Source organism: Xyrauchen texanus, chromosome 36 (genome assembly GCF_025860055.1).
Source record: "Xyrauchen texanus isolate HMW12.3.18 chromosome 36, RBS_HiC_50CHRs, whole genome shotgun sequence".
NCBI lineage: Eukaryota > Metazoa > Chordata > Actinopteri > Cypriniformes > Catostomidae > Xyrauchen > Xyrauchen texanus.
This window is the reverse complement of record NC_068311.1, coordinates 14486097-14507721: the sequence shown is the minus strand read 5'-3', so window position 1 is coordinate 14507721 and position 21625 is coordinate 14486097. Positions and strand designations below refer to the sequence as shown.

At 37.2% G+C, this 21625-nt stretch overlaps 1 protein-coding gene across 3 annotated transcripts in view; it reads left to right on the top strand.

Annotated features, from left to right (window-relative positions):
- The window catches only part of LOC127629767 (BCAS3 microtubule associated cell migration factor-like), a 303774-nt gene extending 285481 nt beyond the window's left edge, over nucleotides 1–18293 (top strand). For 2 of the 3 annotated variants that reach the window (XM_052106997.1, XM_052106996.1), the window contains exon 24: nucleotides 15987–18293. In XM_052106997.1, the coding sequence (XP_051962957.1) occupies nucleotides 15987–16138 (152 nt within the window). In that variant the 3' untranslated portion in view covers nucleotides 16139–18293. The remainder of the gene's footprint in view (nucleotides 1–15986) is intronic. The other variant, XM_052106998.1, reaches the window with a different exon arrangement.
- The last annotated feature ends 3332 nt before the right edge of the window (nucleotides 18294–21625 follow it).

The following is a 21625-nucleotide window of genomic DNA, read 5'->3' as shown; positions in this document are numbered from 1 at the left end:
TCCACAGAACTGAAGCAATAGCCTCTGATGGTCACAACAAAGGCTCAACCAGTGGTTTATTCACATTGTGCACAGTCCATATCCAAATTATTTGCAAGGAATACTAGACTATATCTATTCAATGATTAGATAACTTTGTCACATACCTGATTCATTCCTGCTGTGGGAAAAGAAGCTGGTTTGATTAAAAGAGCCTGCTATGAACTAGAAACATCACAGTAGAAAAAGAGGTAGCATTAGTGATTTGCTGCATAGTGAAGTGTGAAAACAGGAGCACAATCATTATTTTCTCCCTTCAGCTCTCACTTATTCATTCCATGGTCACTCTCTTCAGTCCAGCCAAGGGTTTGAGAGTAATGTGCAGCGACAGGGTGAGACGATGAAGAATAATTCCTGCATTCAAAGCCCACACTGTGACAACCACTCTTTCTCTCTCTCTCTCTCTTTCTCTCCCTCCCTGTATGACTGATCACAAAAAAAAGCAGGGGATAAATGCTAAAAGGATATCCAGGCCCAATCTGTCACACATTGGGCCTGGATATCCTTTTAGCATTTATCCCCTGCTAGGCTACAAACTAGTTCCAAATACGCTAAAGAAAGGCAATGAAATTGGGATGCAGGCTAGAAACTGAAGGATCCCAACTTGTGGGCTTTATGTAGAATTTCTTTGAGGATGCACTTAACAGCTTGCTCAAGGGAGTGACAGTCAGAAAATAGTGTCTCTGAAAGAAAGAGCTAGGCTAAGACAGAGAGAAAGAAAGACAGCTGAGGGGGTAGAAGGAGCACTTTTAAAAGATGTTCCAGGATGTCTAGACATGGTGTTGGTGAAACATGACGAAAGTGGCAGGCATTTGAGAGCCCTGCAAATGGAGGCAAGAGGCAGGTGTCGCTGAGACATGCTATACATCTCTACTCTACTGCTGGGACTGCTCAGAGCTGTGATTCCACAACTGATCTAGACTCATAGGGCATTTACTACATTTAGACTCTAAAGAGTATGAATAATTGTTCCTTATTAAATACTGTGGTCTAAAATCCTCATCTACTACACGTTTAATCTTTGACTCAAGTTCAAGCTCTCTCTCTCTCTCTCTCTCTCTCTCTCTCTCTCTCTCTCTCTCAGTTTGCAAAATACTTTATTGGCATAGTTGTGTTTATTCAATATTGCCAAAGCATCATTACACACAACACAAGTACTGATAAGAAACTATAACTAATAAATTTAAATGTAATTAAAAATAATAATATGAATATATAATATAATATAAAACAAAAAAATATTCAAAAAGACATCAGTTAACATATATCTCTCTCTCTTTCAATTTCAAAATATTTGATTGGCATTTGTATTCATTGAATATCGCCAATTCATCAAAATACACAAACAAAATAAATGAAAAGTAGAGGAAAAATAGTAGTAATTCTAAAAATGAAATAAGGAGCCAGTAATTGTAATAAATAGTATAATAACAATATTAATAAAAAAAATAATTCAAAGACATTAATAAAGATAGTATTTCTTTCTCACCCAGTCTCCTTCTCTTCTCTTCTCTTTCCTTTCACATCTACACATATAGTATGCTGTATATGTATCAGTAAAAGAGGTTGCATGAATTAGTGATAGAGGACATAATGGAGGGGTTTCTAAAGGCGTAGCTAAAAGGCGTTACAGTGTTAACGGTCCAGGCACTGCCGTGCTGATATGATATCACTGACCTGACTGCAGCACTTTCCAGGAAAGTGAAAAGAGGTGCGAGGAAATGAAGCGAAGGAGAGAGTGTGACTGTCGCTACCTCTGCTGCTGCCTCTCTTCATTGCGCACACACACACACACACACACACACACCACTGCTGCCTCTAATGGCCTCACACTTAGAAAAGCACTCACGCACACAGCTCTCTGTACTGTGAATAAACATTTCTCTCTTTCTTCCTCTAGAGGCGTTCCGCCTCTTTCAGGTGATCTAACAGATTGTGTGCTCAAAGACGACAACATAATTTATCACTATTATTTAATTGCTTAGTGATGATCCGAGTAATGCAAAGCAAAATGGCAATTATGCAAACCAGATTTTATGCATTGCTGTTTATTCCTTATGTGTTTGGCTGTTAGATGAAAGCTTAGATCTAATGTGATGTTGGTGTTTGGGAGAACACACAAGCTGAGCTCCAGGGCGAGTGAGAGAGCAATGGTGCTTTTCACTGAAATACCAGCTGAGTGCAGGATTCCTCCTCAGGCTACAGGGCTTTAATGAACCTCACTCAATCTGAGAGAGAGAGAGAGAGAGAGAGAAGTAAGTGTGTGCGTGCGTGCGTGCGTGCGTGCGTGCGTGCCTGCGTGCGTGCGTGCGTGTGCGTGCGTGTGCGTGCGGTCGCGTGCTGACCAGGATTTTAGTGTTTCAGATGCATGGCTTGGCATACAGTTCCACCATGGCCGTCACACTGACTTGGCCCATCAATCAAAGAGACATAAAGTAATATGGACAGCAATTAAATCAACTAATTGAATCAAAACTCAAATTAAGCCACCAGCCTGAGTGGTTTGTAAATGGCATGAGCCTTCCATCCCACTGGCTTAAATTTGAGACCTGCGCCTTGAGCAACTATTTAACCAATTACTCTGGTAGCAGTAATAGACCTTCTTTATGCTCATAGAATCCGAGTGATTTTGTTTGACTGGGCCGTGGTCTACTTGTAGCCAGTCTGATAAATAAAGAATCAGTCATGTTTGTTATATTAATGGATTTTGATCACATTTAGCCCTGGACTGTTTGCTTTCAGTGTGTTTTATAGCAGTGAACTGTCTCCACAGACATGAGACATTTTACAACTTTGCTAACACTATATTCTATTCAGAAATACTTTAAATAAACCAATTATATTACTGTATATGTAATCTGAGAGTCATTAGTGGTGCTTGCCTAGACTTGCATCATATTCCAAGTCTTCTGAAGGGATCCGAGAGACAAGTCATTATTCAGTAAAAATGTCGTCCATTACACATGCATGTTTTATGTTCATGTATGTACTTGCATTGTTTAGCAATGCAACCAACCCATGTTCTCGAATATATATTGTCTCATAATGCTCATGAACGGACATCAAGTTCATAAAATTCCTGGCTGTTTCTCACCAAAACCTAACATCCAACTTCAGAAGACTTGGAATATTATTCACGAGTCACATAAAATACTTATATGATACTTTTGGGTCCTTTTTTACTTTAAAATGAGTCACTGTCATCTACCATTGTTTTGCAAAGATGCAGGGGAATCTTCATTAAATCATCTCTTTTTGTGTTCCACATAAGAAAACAAGTCATAGCTAAATGTAACTTTTGGGTGATCTATTCCTATAAGGATTTGAAACCCTTTAAAAGGTTAGTTATCTAAACAATTAAAATGATCTCTTCATTTACTCACCCTCATGGCATCCCTGGTGTGTATGAATTTCTATCTTCAGCAGAAAACATTTGAAGAAAATCGAAATGCTCAGTATGTTTTTGGGGATGGTGATCCGACATTTGAAGCTCCAAAAAAGAGCAGACAGTAAGCATAAACATCATCCATATGACTCTGCTGGTTAAATAAATGTCTTCTAAAGTGAATTGATAGCTTTTGGTGCAAAAATATAAATATTAAGTACTTTTTAATTATAAATCATCTTCCTTTCGCCAGCAGTACCTGCATGTGAAGTAATAGCGCTGGCATGTTCACGCGAGAACAGACGCACGTGCAACACACCCGGAAGAGCAGCGCTGTTTACAACTGAGTAGGATGAATGCTGTGCAGAATTTCCGGCAGTTTTGGTTTCGATTTGAATTTGTATCTGTTTGTTTACTCGCAATGGTGCGTTTGTGTGCTCATCCTGGATGTCTCAACCGTGAGAACATGTGAGATTATGTCCATAACATGCCAAGGCGAATACGTCACACGAGAGACCGCGTGAACTCCTGAATACTATTGTAACTTGGGTATAGGCTCTTTTGAGTTTTGCTTACTTCAAAAAACATAATAGCTTGCATTCTACTTTTGCAGACTAGCTCATACAACTGCAATAACGGAAATGGCAGACATTAGCATCATGTATGTCAGAGGAGAATGCTACCTCTCGCATTTCCTAGGGACATTTTCTCAAGTCATTCCAACTCATTCATCACCTTCATTTTATTTTAGTATGGAAAGAGTAAGGCTGAGGGGAAAATAAATGATTTTGCCGAGGGTAAGTCACACCTCTGTGTTAATGCTACGATAGAGCCTTGTTGAGTTCGGACATTACACGGGGAACATGAATATGCTTTCATTTGTGTGTCATGAGGGCAAGCACTCAACTCACTGTGTTCTAGTTAGAAACATGGCAGGAATGCGAGATCGTAACCATCCGTGGTGCCGCTTTTGATGGAAACAGCTTGGTGGTGATGATGGTCATAAATCTGATTAATTTTTTACAACTGAAAGTTGTATCATTCATTACTCAAGTTACTGTCTTAACAATTTAAAGAGTGAACATCACACATTTCTACTTAAGCACTCAAAGAAGACTTTGTCTACCTTGCATGAATGTATTTTAAATAAAGGTTCTTTCTTTGTAATTATCAGAAAGAGATGTGAGGGTCCAATTAAAAACTGGCAAACAGAAAATGTGAATAAAAATTGGCTTTGGCAAGTTACTTGCCAGGCGATAACTTTATTAGAATTGCAGCATTACATGGTTTAAAGCAATAGTTCACCCATAAATGTAAATTATGTCACAATTTACTCACCCTCATGTTGTTCCAATACTGAATGACTTTAATTCTTGAGCCACGTTCAAACATGCAAACAGGTAAATTACTGGAAAATCATTGGGTTGCCTTTACTGGTAAATATACCAAATGTGTATAACAAAAATTTACCAGTATCTTCAATAAGGTTGTGTTGACACATGACCGCTAATCAGGAAAATGTAGGTAACTGTCTGGAAAAGGCTGCATGTATGAATGCGACTAGTGACTCACTTTAACCTCATGCGACCCAGCGTCCAAGTGTGTGGATTTTGTATTTTGGCTACACTATACGCAACTCATAATTTAATTGAATAAAAACTAACTGATCTCACTTTAGAAGACTCTGTGCGCTCAGTAAAGGGTTAAACTTTCAACATACGGAGTCATGTGAAAAAACAACATGGCGTCGATCACTGCAGAGTTTGTCTTTGGGAGAAACACCAGCAATGCTACATCTGTTAAGAAACCTAATTACGTTTTTATATTGAAACCTGTTTGAGTCAAAAGATTAGATTCTCTAGTTTCATCTAAATAGTAATTTTTAACATTTGAGTGATTTATATATGAAAATGATTGACTATTTGCTCATTTATAATATCCTGTATTCACTGTGCATTATCACATTGAGAATGAATGGATGCATCAAAAAGCTGTAAAATGTTGCTTTCAGAGGCTGTAAACAGAGTTAGGATGAAAATGAGATGAATTTCAAACAGTTCTGAGACCAGTGCAGAAAGACGGCACACCCAAGGTTTAGTCATTCACTAAATAGGGAGCAAGGGGGCATCCTATAGCTCTCTATGCAAGTGCATTCAATATACAATTAATATCAAAAGTTCTGTTTCAGGCTGCAGATGATGTTTGGACCTCTCAACATGTTTGGCAGACATGGGACAATGGTAATCAGTACTTAGATTCAGAATTTTTCATGCAAATTTTATATTAACATTGTTGACAGTGATTAGATGATGCTGGCCATTACTTTGAATCCGAATGAGATATGCTAATTTATGATGCAATGTCTGTAACACAGGATTTAAACGGGGCATTGAAAAGCATTAAAAGTAATTAAATGGATTTTGCGAAAATGAAGGCCTTAAATGGCATTAAAAAGCATTAAATGTTATTCTTACATGCATTAAAAATGTAGATATTTTTGAAAAAATAATATTACCAATTTATTTTGAATATAAATTTCTTAATTAATAACTTCGATTTGTTGTCGCAAAATATGTTCATTGGTGTGATAAACACGCAAACCAGTTTCGTAATTGCCTCTGGCTGGTGCAAAATTGCCGTAATGCCGGATGTTTGGACAGCGGCGGGCTGGGACCTGGATGAGTTAGAACAGAGAAAGTAAATTTAGTCGCTAAGAAATGGGGAAGTGCAAATTCCAAGAAGACAAAGTATGTAGGACATGGGTGCAGCCTGTTGGTTGTCAACATGGAGCCGTTAAATCTCATATGCAGTCCGATGGCCACAAATTGGCTGTAAAAGGCAGACAGCAATTAACTATGTCTAGTTTCTTTTCCATGACCGGCAAAATAACCTCTTCAGCAACTTCTACTACCACCACAAATACCACAACTGCTGCTGAAGTGACCACCGCTTCCAGCGGAGCCACAACCGAAGGAAAATAAAGCGACCATCGAGCAGCGTTTAGTTCGAATGCGACGCTGCAGGCAGAGGTGCTCTGGTGTCTTAACACTGCCGTTCAGCACCAATCATACACATCCATTGAAGGTGTGTTAAATTAAATTTGAAATATCTGCAAATACATTTTGACATTTTAAGATGTCTCCTGAGTCATTTCTAATTCAGTTCAGAGTGATACAGTTTATTTAAATTAAGTAGATTTTCTCAAATATCCAAGATTATCATCATTGCATCATTGTCAAATTGAATAGTTACAATTGGTACATGGGTTTTTTAAAAATGTATAGTTTGAATATATATATATATATATCTCCATGGCTAGTCAAGGGTCGTTTATGGCACTGAATATGGCATTAAAAAGCATTAAATTAGATTTGATGATACTTACAGAAACCCTGTAACATCTCAAAATCATGAATAACCAACACACCTGAATAAAATAAAAAATTTGATAAAAATAAATCTGTCTTTCTATAGCTTGGTACGATTTCAAATTTCACAACTTAGTTATGTGCATTTTTTAGGAAAACCATTTTTTCCAAAAAATATGTTGGCATGTTTATTAGGGGCTACTTGTTACAAATCAAAATGCACACAGAAGTCAGGCAGGGGTCTCAGGAGTTTAAAGCTTAAAAAGCACCCAAAGTAGTCCATGAAACTCAATTTTCATATTCCAAGTATTCTGAAGACACACAATAAGTTTTGATTAGAAACTATCCAAATTTGAAGTAATTTCTTAGTATAATCTTATATCTGCTGTACATTTACAGTATGATCGCTGTGAGAGAAGCTCGTTCATAGTGGCTTAAATGTTCATGCAAGAACTTCTGTTGTTTAGTGCTAAAAAGTGCATGCAACTGTAACATGAGTGCATGAGCTTCTCTCGTGCACTCGTGAACATGCAACAGATGAAAAAGATAATAACATTTCAGATGCTTTATCACCATATGCCTTCATAAGAATGATAGTTTGACACTCACTGAAGAGACACAATTTAAAAATTGTAGCGATTTAAATCAAAGAAATCATCTACTAAAGAAGATATCATGACTCTTCTAAAAACGTTTCTTATTGGAAAATGTACCATCAGAGGTTTATCTTGGATGCTTAAGCCTCCGAGCTGTCCACGTGCAGCAAGCGGATGTCTGATCCTTCACACGCATCACCGTGGCCTCTGCCGACAGCACGGTTCTGCCTCTAATGAGTAAATGAGAAATGTGCCCTATCTGGGTGTTTATGCTGGAGGATGGTATGTGCAGGGCAGGGAAGGTTACAGTAGGTTTTCATTAGGAGTAATTGAAAGCACAATGAGGGCTGGCCACCTTTACCTGCACAACTCTGAAAGTATTCAGTAATGACCATGAAATATGGAGAATTTCACATGTGGGCGTGTACATACTTAGCTATAGTTTGTGGACAGAATTGTCCACAAAAGTGAGCCAAATCTGACAAATACTCTCTTTTGATACATTAAATACATTATAAATAAAACAAAAACGTTTTCTTTTAGAGGTATGGTTAAGATGAGTCTACAGAAATTATAATTAGCTCTTTTTTAAACAATAAGTGTCTATGGTATGACCCCATTTAAATAGTTAAGTAAACGTGTGTGATTCCTGCATTCCATCCTTACTGGAAGGTTCTAGACTCTTTGGCCTCGGTCTGCAGTCCAGGCATCTCTGTTGCTTCCAGTCCGGAAAGGAGTCTCACACACACACACACACACACACAAACATATTTTTAATAGCCCTGACAGAATTAGTAAACTGGATAAAGGATGAAGCCATGTCTCAGCAATATTGTCCCATCCGCACTTACTATGCCTCTAAAGTCTTTCAGCTGGGGTGTTGCTAATGCCCACCTTTTAAGAGGATGACTTCCGTAATGCCAGCTTTTTTTATTTAAGGGATAATCGCGCAGGGGCTGTGAAAGAACTATCAACATTGTGTGTCTCTATGTGTGTATTGTTTAGGTTGTATTTATGAGCAACTTCCCTTGTGCTCAATAAGGAATCAAAGGAATTAAATAGTAAAGGTCTATATAATATCTCATTTGAGATAAAAGTAGTCCATTCATCACATTCATAGTCTTCTGAAGGCATACGATCACTTTTTATGATGAACAGAGCATGATTTATTTCATTTAATCACTGAGAAACTATGTAAACAGCACTGAATCCAATGTGGCGTCGACATCAATAACATTAAAGGGATTAGTTCACCCAAAAATGTAAATGATCTCATCATTTACTCACCCTCATTCCATCCCAGATGTGTATGACTTTCTTTCTTCAGCAGAACACATTTGCAGAAAAATAGAATATCTCAGCACAGTAGGTCCTTAAAAAGCAGATGGTGGTTAGACCTTTGAATCACCAAAAAAAACAGACAGTCAGCATAAACGTCATCCATACAACTCCGCTGCTTAAATGAATGTCTTCTAAAGTGAAACGATCATCACTTCCGGTCAGTACCCATATGAGCGTTCACGAGAGGGCGGAGTTCAAGCGGTCTCTCATGTGATGTATTCGCGTTGGCACGTTATGGACATAATCTAACTTTTTTTCTCAAGGTAGAGACATCCAAGGTGAGCACATCCTACTCAGTTGTAAACAGCGCTGCTCTTCCGTGTGTGTCGCACATACACCTTATTTCTTGCTAACGTGATAACGTCAAACTTTTGTACTGCTGCTGACTGGAAGCGATGATTTATAGTTAAAAAGTACATAAATATTGATCTTTTTTGCAGAAAAAGCTATCTTTTCGCTTAAGAAGACATTTATTTAACCAGTGGAGTCATATGGATGACATTAAGGGTGATTAAATGATGAGAGAATTTTCATTTTTAGGTGAACTAACCCTTTTAATCCTCATTGGTTCTTGCACGTCTCATGACCAAACGTCATGATGAGAGCCATGTATTCTGTAATCTGTATTGGAATACATTTCAAAAGTAACCCTCCCAACCCTATATATATATATATATATATTAAAATGACTTGGTGGTTCCAAACTTTTGAATGGTAGTCTGTGTCTCAATGCTTTTATCATGTGGGCCACAAACATATGACCTGGAGAAGATGATGACAAGAGAGTGATAATTAAAGCCAGCTGTTGCCACATTACAATTAAAGTGCAAAAAAAAAAATTTAACTCTTAAAGGATAAGAACATCAGGCTAAGTTAAGCCCAATACCCGTTTACCCACCTCTCTCCCTCATTATGGGGGCACAAATTGGGTCCACTCTCTCATTGGCATATACACTGGCACAGCAGCCTGAATTAAGGGCTCTTTATTTGCTTTGATCCCGTTTCATTCCCTTCTAATGATCAGTTCACTCTTGGCCACTGAAACCCCCTGCATGCACGCCGCATGTTCTCCGTCACTCATTCGTGTTCTTTACTTAGTGAGTCTAATGTGTAAGCATGTGCTGGTTACCCACAACAAACAGAATTCTACAATCTTGAAATGTCGATGCCATGGTGGACTGGTGTTTACTGCCCAAAACCAGCCTGTTTGATAGTGTTTTGCTGGAGCCTTGTTTCTGCTGTGGTGCTGCCGCAGGACCCACAGAACAATCAGATGGGACTGCAGTGATGCTGAACACAAGAAAGCAATCAACAACATCTGTAATGCATGTATGATCCAAGATGCAATTTCAAGGGGAGCCTATATTTAGTGTGTTTGTGTTTTAGTGTATTTAATTTAGAAGGCTGTTGCTTGAGATAATGTACAATATGTAAATACAATGGATGTGAAGTACATGTAAGCAGAATTGGCCAGAGCTTCACCCCTCACTGCAGCAGATATTGTGTGTGTTTATTCTTTGCTATAGTTTAGGGACTAAATTGTTCCCAAAGGTAAGCCAAATCTGACAAAACATCCCTTCCTTTTGTCGCTTTCATACATTTTAATGTTTCTTTATTTTTGAATTATCCAAAGTTGTAGCGTTCTTGTGCTTAAAAAAAGCTAGTCAACAATGCATCATTAGAACAGAACGCAGGTGTCTCAAGATGCACTTTTTAAAATAATTTTAACTTGACACGCCATCTAAAAAACATAGCGCTCCTGCGCGAGCTGCTGAAAAACAGTGATTGATATATATATATATATATATATATATATATATATATATATATATATATATATATATATATATATATATATATATATATATATATATTGCATGTTTATATAGAAAAACAATGGAAAAACAGCACAGATGGAAGCATCAGTCAGGAGTTCCTCAATTAGAATATTGAATTAAAAATAAAGCAAATACTTATTTTTTCTTAATAAAATAAAAAGGACCCCCAGATCGCACACCTGATTGGTTTCCAGCAGATGCGTACGAAAAAAACTGATGAGGAAATAAAAAAAGTTTCACACTGCTATTTCTTGCAAAGAATACTTCAAATGTATTAAAACAGAAACGTTTGCAACGCAACGAAACATTACTGTGCAACAGCAGTGTCCGGGACTTTTTGTACACTAAATATTTAGAATAAAATTAATAATATAGGGGTAGGTAAAATAAATAAATGTTTCCAATGCATCGCTATCTTCATTTGAACGATCTTTATATCAATTCTTAAATCCCAAGATCAATCTTTTACTCTATGCGCAAACCTCTACTTCAATTAGAGGCAATCACTTGCGTTAGCAACCAAACTTCACGCTATGCGACTAAAATGTGTATTGGTAACTGGCTGGTAAATGTTTAGATTTCACTCACCAATGATTGTGTAGTTTAGTGGTGAAGTATTCAGCAGCGAGATCCTTTCACAGTGTGATGAGAGTAAAAGTCGTTCAGTGTAATGTGTGTCCAAAGACGAGATCCATTTGTCATCGAATAATGTCAACAGACGCTGTTTAAAGAAATGTCATCTTTCTTAAAATACTGAACTGGTTTTTAACATGTGTTCAACAAATCAATGTAATTACCTTTAAATAGTAAAAATTATGTTATTAAACAATAAACATGTAACACAAAATAATATATGCAATAAAAAATATTTATTGATTGATAACTTGGATTTCTTCATTTTTAAAAGCTAAAATGTGACCAAAATGATAAAAACTAATAAAATATAATTAGTAAAATTACCTAAAGTACCTAGTTAGAAGATCCCTTATATAATTAACAGCTTTAGCTAGCAGAGAATTCCTTTCATATGTAAGCAATAGAAATTATATCTGAAACATACCCATATGAATCAATATTGAAATCTGAATATTTTAGGGTTAGTTTATATTGATTAGAATTAGTTTTTATTGAAAACAATAAAGGTCTATTGTATGTCCTCATTTAGATAACTGTGTGTGTGTAACTGATAACTGTGTGTGTGTGTGTGTGTGTGTGTGTGTGTGAGCGTGTATTTATCACTTTGTGGGGACCAAATGTCCCCATAAGGATAGTAAAACCCGAAATTTTTGACCTTGTGGGGACATTTTGTCGGTCCCCATGAGGAAAACAGCTTATAAATCATACTAAATTATGTTTTTTGAAAATGTAAAAATGCAGAATGTTTTCTGTGAGGGTTAGGTTTAGGGGTAGGGTTAGGTTTAGGGGATAGAATATAAAGTTTGTACAGTATAAAAACCATTATGTCTATGGAAAGTCCCCATAAAACATGGAAACACAACATGTGTGTGTGTGTATGTGTGTGTGTGTGTGTGTGTGTGTGTGTGTGTGTGTGTGTGTGAGAGCGTGTATTTATCACTTTGTGGGGAACAATTGTCCCCATAAGGATAGTAAAACCCAAAAATTTTTTTGTCGGTCCCCATGAGGAAAACAGCTTATAAATCATACTAAATTATGTTTTTTGAAAATGTAAAAATGCAGAAAGTTTTCTGTGAGGTTTATGGGTAGGGTTAGGTTTAGGGGTAGGGTTAGGTTTAGGGGATAGAATATAAAGTTTGTACAGTATAAAAACCATTATGTCTATGGAAAGTCCCCATAAAACATGGAAACACTACAAGTGTGTGTGTGTGTGTGTGTGTGTGTGTGTGTGTGTGTGTGTGTGTGTGTGTGTGTGTGTGTGTGTGTGTGTGTGTGGCATCATTATTTACTCTGCAAGGCCAAGAACACTGTTTGAAGCGGAAACATATCGCCGCTGGCTCTCTATTACATGCAGATTCACAAACAAACACAAGCCGCCTGCGGTCCACAACAGCGAATTTCTCTGGTCCAGGTGTGGGCCCTGACCATCTGCGCCCTGCCTTTAATTGCTACAAGGCTGAGCGGCATCATATAACGGGTGTTTGTTTGCGCCGAGCAAGTGTTGTCCATGCCACACTGTGTGTCTGTGCTATCTGCTGGGCACACAAGGGAAAGCAGAGTCACAGTCTCTTTCACTTTGAGCCTGTAGAACAGGATTTACGAGCACCTGTCACCCTGCACTCTCACTAAAGCAAACAAATAGTACCTCTCCTCCCCCACCAGCGCAAATCATCAAGGGGGAATGTGGCCACCCGGTCCCTGCTATCATTTTAGCACCGTGCTGTGTGTGTTTGAGAAGTTCTGCATACAAACCAGATAATAAATTCAAAATGATGGACTTGACCAGTCTTCACCTGACGTATGTTCAGCACACCGCATATATCACAGCAGTTATGTGTCCACGCTGTTGTGCGACTCTGTGTACATTGGATAATGTTTAACAACATGTAACATCCACAAAAATTTATCGTTTTATTTTTAGTTATATTTTACGTCATTGTACATGCTTAGTTAGCTTTCTTATCCTTCATTTTTTTATTCTACTTTTTTGTGCGCAAAGAAAAAAAGAGCCAATTATATTTTATCTCAAAATCTAAATTTATTGCATTTGATCTCCTCTTTCTCTAACTACTCTTTAAGAATATTTAGCATATTTAGCTGTATTTTCTGAGGAACAACCATTTTTTCAAATGTCCAGTTTTGCTTTGTCGTCATGATGTATGATAAACGGTGTACAAGGATAACAAAGTAACTGCACTCAGTGGTTTATAGATTAACAATAGACCATCATGCCCATAAAGACATCATTTTGTGTGTCTATTTCCTCCTTAGCATATTTTTATGCAGTCAGTATTAACGTAAGTAGGGGATGTCTGTGTGGTCAATCATTCTCATTGTCTTTTGATGCAACACATTTAGTTCAAAGTATTAAAGGGCTAGTACACCTAAAATTAATCTAATTATTTAATCGCCCTCATGCAATCCCAGATGTGGATGATTTTCTATCTTCTGCTATAAACAAACAAAGGTTTTTAGAAGAATATCTCAGCTCTGTAGATCCTTTCAATGCAAACGAATGGTAGTCAGATCTTTGAAGCTCCAAAATCACATAAAGGCAGCATAAAAGTAATCCAGATGACTCCAGTGGTTTAATATATGTCTTCTGAAGTGATGCAGTCACTTTGTGTGAGAAACAGATCAATATTTCAGTATTTTTGTACTATAAATCTCCACTTTTACTTTCACTTTCAGAATGCGAAAGTGTAGATTTATGGCAAAAAAGGACTTAAATATCTGCTAAATTATCTGTTTCTCACCCAAAATGACTGCATCACTTCAGAAGACATATATTAAACCACTGGAGTGATATACACTCACCTAAAGGATTATTAGGAACACCATACTAATACTGTGTTTGACCCCCTTTCGCCTTCAGAACTGCCTTAATTCTACGTGGCATTGATTCAACAAGGTGCTGAAAGCATTCTTTAGAAATGTTAGCCCATATTGATAGGATAGCATCTTGCAGTTGATGGAGATTTGTGGGATGCACATCCAGGGCACGAAGCTCCCGTTCCACCACATCCCAAAGATGCTCTATTGGGTTGAGATCTGGTGACTGTGGGGGCCATTTTAGTACAGTGAACTCATTGTAATGTTCAAGAAACCAATTTGAAATGATTCGAGCTTTGTGACATGGTGCATGGTGCATACTTCCTGCTGGAAGTAGCCATCAGAGGATAGGTACATGGTGGCCATAAAGGGATGGACATGGTGAGAAACAATGCTCAGGTAGGCCGTGGCATTTAAACGATGCCCAATTGGCACTAAGGGGCCTAAAGTGTGCCAAGAAAACATCCCCCACACCATTACACCACCACCACCAGCCTGCACAGTGGTAACAATGCATGATGGATCCATGTTCTCATTCTGTTTACGCCAAATTCTGACTCTACCATCTGAATGTCTCAACAGAAATCGAGACTCATCAGACCAGGCAACATTTTTCCAGTCTTCAACTGTCCAATTTTGGTGAGCTCTTGCAAATTGTAGCCTCTTTTTCCTATTTGTAGTGGAGATGAGTGGTACCCGGTGGGGTCTTCTGCTGTTGTAGCCCATCCGCCTCAAGGTTGTGCATGTTGTGGCTTCACAAATGCTTTGCTGCATACCTCGGTTGTAACGAGTGGTTATTTCAGGCAAAGTTGCTCTTCTATCAGCTTGAATCAGTCGGCCCATTCTCCTCTGATCTCTAGCATCAACAAGGCATTTTTGCCCACAGGACTGCTGCATACTGGATGTTTTTCCCTTTTCACACCATTCTTTGTAAACCCTAGAAATGGTTGTGCGTGAAAATCCCAGTAACTGAGCAGATTGTGAAATACTCAGACCGGCCCGTCTGGCACCAACAACCATGCCACACTCAAAATTGCTTAAATCACCTTTCTTTCCCATTCTGACATTCAGTTTGGAGTTCAGGAGATTGTCTTGACCAGGACCACACCCCTAAATGCATTGAAGCAACTGCCATGTGATTGGTTGATTAGATAATTGCATTAATGAGAAATTGAACAGGTGTTCCTAATAATCCTTTAGGTGAGTGTAGATTACTTTTATGCTGCAATAATGTTATTTTTGGGGCTTGAAAGTTCTAGTCACCACTCACTTGCATTGTATGGACCTACAGAGCTGAGATATTCTTCTAAGTTCAGATTTCAGATTTTTGGCTGAACTATCCCTTTAAGGTCCATGTTTGGTAATGAGAGGCTATTTGTTTTATTGTTATTAGAGTTTTAATCAAATTTTGCTTCCAATTTCAATTTTGTATTATTTGTCAGGGACAAATGCTCATTAATCAAACATCGTACTTATGTAAATGTGTCAGATATAGTCAAATGCTAATAATTTCCATGGCCTTTACTCATGAGACCTCTTTTTAATCTTGGTTTGTAATTTACTTTAAATGAACCATACTTTTTTCTTTATACAGTGAATGATATTTTTCCAAAGCGAAGTTTCTTACCCTGTTTCAACAGTCGTGTCATTGTTCTGAGAGTTGCAGCATCATTATATACTTTATAATCAAGGCTATTTTTAGGATCTGTCTCTCTTTTTCCAACAATATATCATCAGAAGTGTTCCTGGTAAAAAATGGCAAGTAAAAATTTACTTTTTAGATCTCAGAACAATTCTGTCACATTAGTTAAGATTTTTTAGGCACATTTTTACAGTGATGACATTAAGCATTGCAGTGAATTGTTTCCTTTATGAATGCACGTGGATATTCCTGAAATGTAATGTTCTGTGCCTGTGTCTTCATGCTCTCCATTTCATTTTTTTAATGCAGCAGAACTGCAGAGGGAGGGAAGCATCGAGACACTCAGCAATAGCTCAGGTTCCACCAGTGGAAGCATTCCCCAGAACTTCGAAGGCTACCGGTCCCCTCTCCCCACCAATGAGAGCCAGCCCCTGAGCCTGTACCCCACCGGATTCCCCTAAAACCAGCTGTCCCGTGCTCATCTCAGTCCCAAGGAAGCCTCTTTTTTGGCTTTGGACAATCTTGACAGTACAACCACATCAGAGAGTCTCCACTCTCTCAATCTCTGTCTCTCTACCAAGTGTTCTCGGCTTATCTTTGCTCCAATGGCTGTTATTTGAAATGTGGATTTTTTTTTCTTTAATCGAACCAGGCATGCACAGATATAGGAAAACAATGCTCAATCAGGACCAGAGTTCAGACTAGAATTTCATTTTCTGACTAACAAGATGCTTTATTGTCATTTCACAATGTTTGTAGATCAAGAAGTTAATGTGATGTAGCTTTCATTTAAGAGAAGGAGAGAGAGAGAGAGAGAGAGAGAGAGAGCACGCTGGTCTGATGTACTGTAGGAGGGATTGATGGAGTCGTAAGTTTCAGAAAACGTGCCATTTTTATTAATCATTCTTTGAGCGTGTGTATGAGTCTTTTATTGTAGAGAGTGTATATGTCCACCAAATCTGCGTCCTGATTACCTAGATTTAAGCTTGAGGTCATAAATCATTACATTGAAGCAAATGAGTCAAAGTGACGACTGAGTTGCAGCACAATTAAAACCGTTTCCTTTTTAAAAGCAGAACTGCCTTCCAATGATGTTTGTATGTACTGATGTTAAGAAAAATACTTTAGTGCTTAAGATCTGTTCATAAAAGAAACACGTGTTGCTAATCATATTCAGACAAATAGTGTTTTAATCTGTTTTAATCTGTTTTCTTCTGGGGACGTGATTTTCTTTCACTTATTTGTGATTTCTTTATTATTTATTTAAAGTTAATTTTTTATTTTTTAAATGCATTTCAAATTATGGATAAATGTGAGATTTATTGCATTTTCTTTTTTTTAGAAGGGACCTTTGTTTACCAATGTATTGTTTTCATGTTGAATTGGTTTATTGGCTGTGTGCAAGGCTGGTATTCAACAGTGGTACACTCGGATATCCACAGCAAATTTAATTTAGCTCATAAGAGGAATTAGATAAACTTATGGATCATGTCCCCTCACACATCATCATCATTATAATCAATATAATAATTATTTGCTTAACCAATTTATATTATTCAGTTAGAATAATTTTTCTTGACGTGATGCAAGTTTACACACAACTATTGATGAATACCAATTAAGCTAATACAAGAGTTATGAAATTGCTAAAAAGAATGTGCAGTCATCCGTTTGTCAAGAAGCTTAGAGGAATATTCCATGTTCAATATAAGTTAAGCTAAACCAACATCATTTGTGGATAATGTTGTTTCGCACAAACAATTATTTTGATGTGTCCCTCCTTTTCTTTTAAAAAAGCATTTGTTTACGGATTGGCCCCATACACTTCCATTGTAAATGCCTCATCCAGCCTTTCTTTTTTTAAAGAAAAGGAGGGACAAGTCAAAATAAATGTCGTTGAACACAGCATATTCCTTTAAAAAGTGCTGGCTGACAGTTCGGTGCATGTTGAAAACCTGAGTAGCTTGGTATCTGGAGAGGAAACGTGTCATGGTTTGTTCACCATAATTGATAATGGGCAAAGTTGGCATGATTTGATGTGTGAATGCAGTGCACATGCTTTGTATGGACTACAGGATTTTTTGTTATTATACTGAAGTAATATTTTCATGAAATAGGAATTTAGGCAAGTGAAATTAATGATTCTATACATTTGGTGTTTGTTTAATACAATATGTGCATTTTGACTTTCTCACAAACTTGTTAACTTGCCTTGCTTTTTCATCCTATATTTGCTATAAAAAAAAAACTGCATTTAAATTATGATAGAAATCTGAGACACAGGCTAAAAATCTAAATCATTGCCTTTATTTAGGTAACTGATTTTTTAAAATAATCTTTACCTCCTACAGTAATGTCCACAGGTATTGTTGTCTTAGATTCCCTCCATCACTGCTTTAATTGCATTGTTTCACTATGTTATATAGAAAAGTTTATTTATAGTTATCTAATGCTGCTACATTTTCAGTACCAGCTGTGCATTGTGTAACTTCATGAGGAATTTTTCAGCTGCACAAATGTCAAAGTTCTATAACTGTGCTCTTTCAGTTTTGAAACTACAAAGACTGTATAATGGATATTGAAATGCTGAAAGCAATAATACATCTCATTACTTAATACAGCTTTACTACTTGTCATTTTGAGTTATTGTACTGATGTATTGCTATCAGAGAAGCAGGGCAAACCTGTTGATGTGTCTTTTTCTTCTAAGAACTTACTTAATATTATGCAACTTGACTTAATGCCCACCTGGCAGACAAAACCACTCACAAAGCCTTTGTTGTGTGATTATAGTGATCTTTATTGTGCGGCGTCAAACAAGCAAATATATATGATACATGCAAAGAACAGAAAATATTTTTGTTTCACCTGTTACTATAAATTTGTATTCCTCACCATCTTCAGGCCTCTTCTCAACCATTCAAGGAGAACACAGGAGGTGCGAAGTCTCCATGTCCCACCGTAAGCACCCTAAACACACAAACACTGTACTTATATAGCACGGCTGCGCATAATGTCTCAAAGCCGATATGTATTGGCCATCTAGATTGTGTGGAGAAGAGTGGCAGGCCTCACACTCAGTCTGGTAATATCAGCCCTCGTTCCTCTTTTTCTTTCCACCTCCAGACCGCCAGTGCCACCTTATCACTGGAGCGTCCTCCTATAAATAGCAATAGAAGACAGCACACATTTCAGTGAGAGTGTGTCAGAGGTTTCCTCCTCTCGGGTTCAGAAAGCTGCTGTGCAAATTTGCATGATTGGTTTAAAAAACATTTATCTATAAACCGTCTGCTGTTAAGTCACTGTGGAACTGAAACACATGAGTCAATCTCTCAAGGCTTGTTGGCAGTCAATTTAAGATTTTGTGGCTGTTTGTTCAAAAACACCCTCTAAATCCTCTATACATCCCAATGGGAATGGCCTCCATTCAATAACCTTCTATTTTCCGGCACAGCTGCTGGTCTCCTCACATTAGAGTTTATGCATCTCTAGTAACTGAATATCAACTGATGGGATGGCAGACGGACGGATAGATGAAGTCATAAGTTTACATACACATAGGTTGAAGTCATTAAAACAGATTTTTTTTAACCACTCCACAGATTCCATATTGGTAAACTATAGTTTATTGTTATGACTAAATATATAAAATTATTGTGCATGACACGAATAATTTTTCTAACAATTGTTTACATACAGATTGTTTTACTTTTAATTGACTATACCACAATTCCAGTGAATCAGAAATATACATAAACTGAAACAAAGTTAACTGTGACTTTAAGTAGCTTGGAAAATTCCAGAAAATTATGTCAAGCCTTTAGACAATTAGCTTCTGATAGGCTAATTGGAGTCGATTGGAGGTGTACCTGTGGATGCATTTAAGGCCTACCTTCAAACTACCTTTGCTTGACATCATGGGAAAAACAAAAGAAATTTCCAAATGCCTGAAAGTACCACGTTCATCTGAACGAACAATAGCATGCAAGTATAAAAACCATGGGGCCACGCAGCCATCACACCACTCAAGAAGGTGATGCATTCTGTCTCCTAGAGATGAACATAGTTTGGTGCGAAACATGCGAATCAATCCCAGAACAACAGCAAAGGACCTTGTGAAGATGCTGGTGGAAACAGGTAAACAGGTATCTATATCCACAGTAAAACAAGTCCTATATCAACATAACCTGAAAGACTGCTCTGCAAAGAAGAAGCCAATGCTCCAAAACCACCATAAAAAAGCCAGACTACAGTTTGCAAGTGAACATGGGGACAAAGATCTTCCTTTTTGAGAGATGTCCTCTGGTCTGATTAAACAAAAACTGTTTGGCCATAATGACCATCTTTATGTTTGGAGGAAAAAGGGTGAGACTTGCAAGCTGAAGAACACATCCCAAGCATGAAGCATGGGGTGTCAGCATCATGTTGTGTGGATACTTTGCTGCAGGAAGGACTGGTGCACTTCATAAAATAGATGGCATCATGAGGAAGGAAAATTATGTGGATATATTGAAGCAACATCTTAAGACATCAGCCAGGAAATTAAAGCTCACTCACTCACCCAAGCATACCTCTTAAGTTGGACAACAATGTCAAGGTATTGGAGTGGCCATCACAAAGCCCTGACCTCAATCTGATAGAAAATGTGTGGGCAGCACAGAAAAACCGCGTGCAAGCACACAAACCTGACTTAGTTACACCATGTCTGGAGGAATGGGCAAAAATTCCAGCAATGTATTGTGAGAAGCTTGTGGAAGGCTACCCAAAATATTTGACCTAAGTTAACAATTTAAAGACAATGCTACCAAATATTAACAAAGTGTATGTAAACTTCTGACCCACTGGGAATGTGATGAAAGAAATAAAAGCTGAAATAAATCATTCTCTCTACCATTATTCTCACATTTCACATTATTTAAATAAAGTAGTGATCCTAACTTACTTGGCCAATGTATGTACATTTATGACTAGATAGATAGATAGATAGATAGATAGATAGATAGATAGATAGATAGATAGATAGATAGATAATACAGGAGTATGTTGAATAATTAGAATAATTATACATTATAAAGATGGATCAAAATATCTGTCACAATTATAAAATGATCATCAAAGAGAGTATTTTATTTAAATAACCTTGTTTATCACATGTGTTAGATGTATCGTAAATACATCGAGAACGACTCCTACTGAGTGTCAATAATATTGAAAACAGAAGGGTCTTTATTAAAGTTGCTTGCGACATTTCTAATTCGAAGTGATAAACTCGCAACTGAAATGCATTTGAGAAAGAACAGATATGTTAGAGGAAGTTAAGTTCATGACACGCATATCAGTATTGCATTTTCTAGAAATGTAACTACTAAAAATGTACCTTAAACATGTTAGTATTTCTGAAGAATGCCATTACGGGTTAAAACTCAGGTCTGTGGGAACAAAACGTATCATACATTTCATATTATGTAATAAAATTCGATTCACCTGCACAGAAAAGTTCCAAACATTTACGACTTAATCGTTATTGTATTATATATTATCCATACAGTGCTAACGAACAAGTTAAGAAGTTCTGCTAATTATTTAGGCCTATTTGTTGCATGTTATTTATAAATGCAACTTGTTATGTATTTATTTTTGTATTTTATTTTACATATATTTACATGAAAAAAAGAAAGAAACAGCTATTTAAAAACATGTTTTGGGGGGCTGTGGGTTGATTGATAGTCAATATACCTTCTTGGATCATACACTTGTGTTGTAATATTTGTTATTTGTCAATCAGACGAGACGTGCAAAGCATTCATCCCCACAACTATTGAGATACAGCGAAGTGAATCATATATGACAGCTTTGGGGGATTCAAAGAGTCACTGTTTACATTCATGTGTGACACACTGTATTTTTCAATTAGCTGTTGAATAGCCACGATTAGATCAACTTATCGT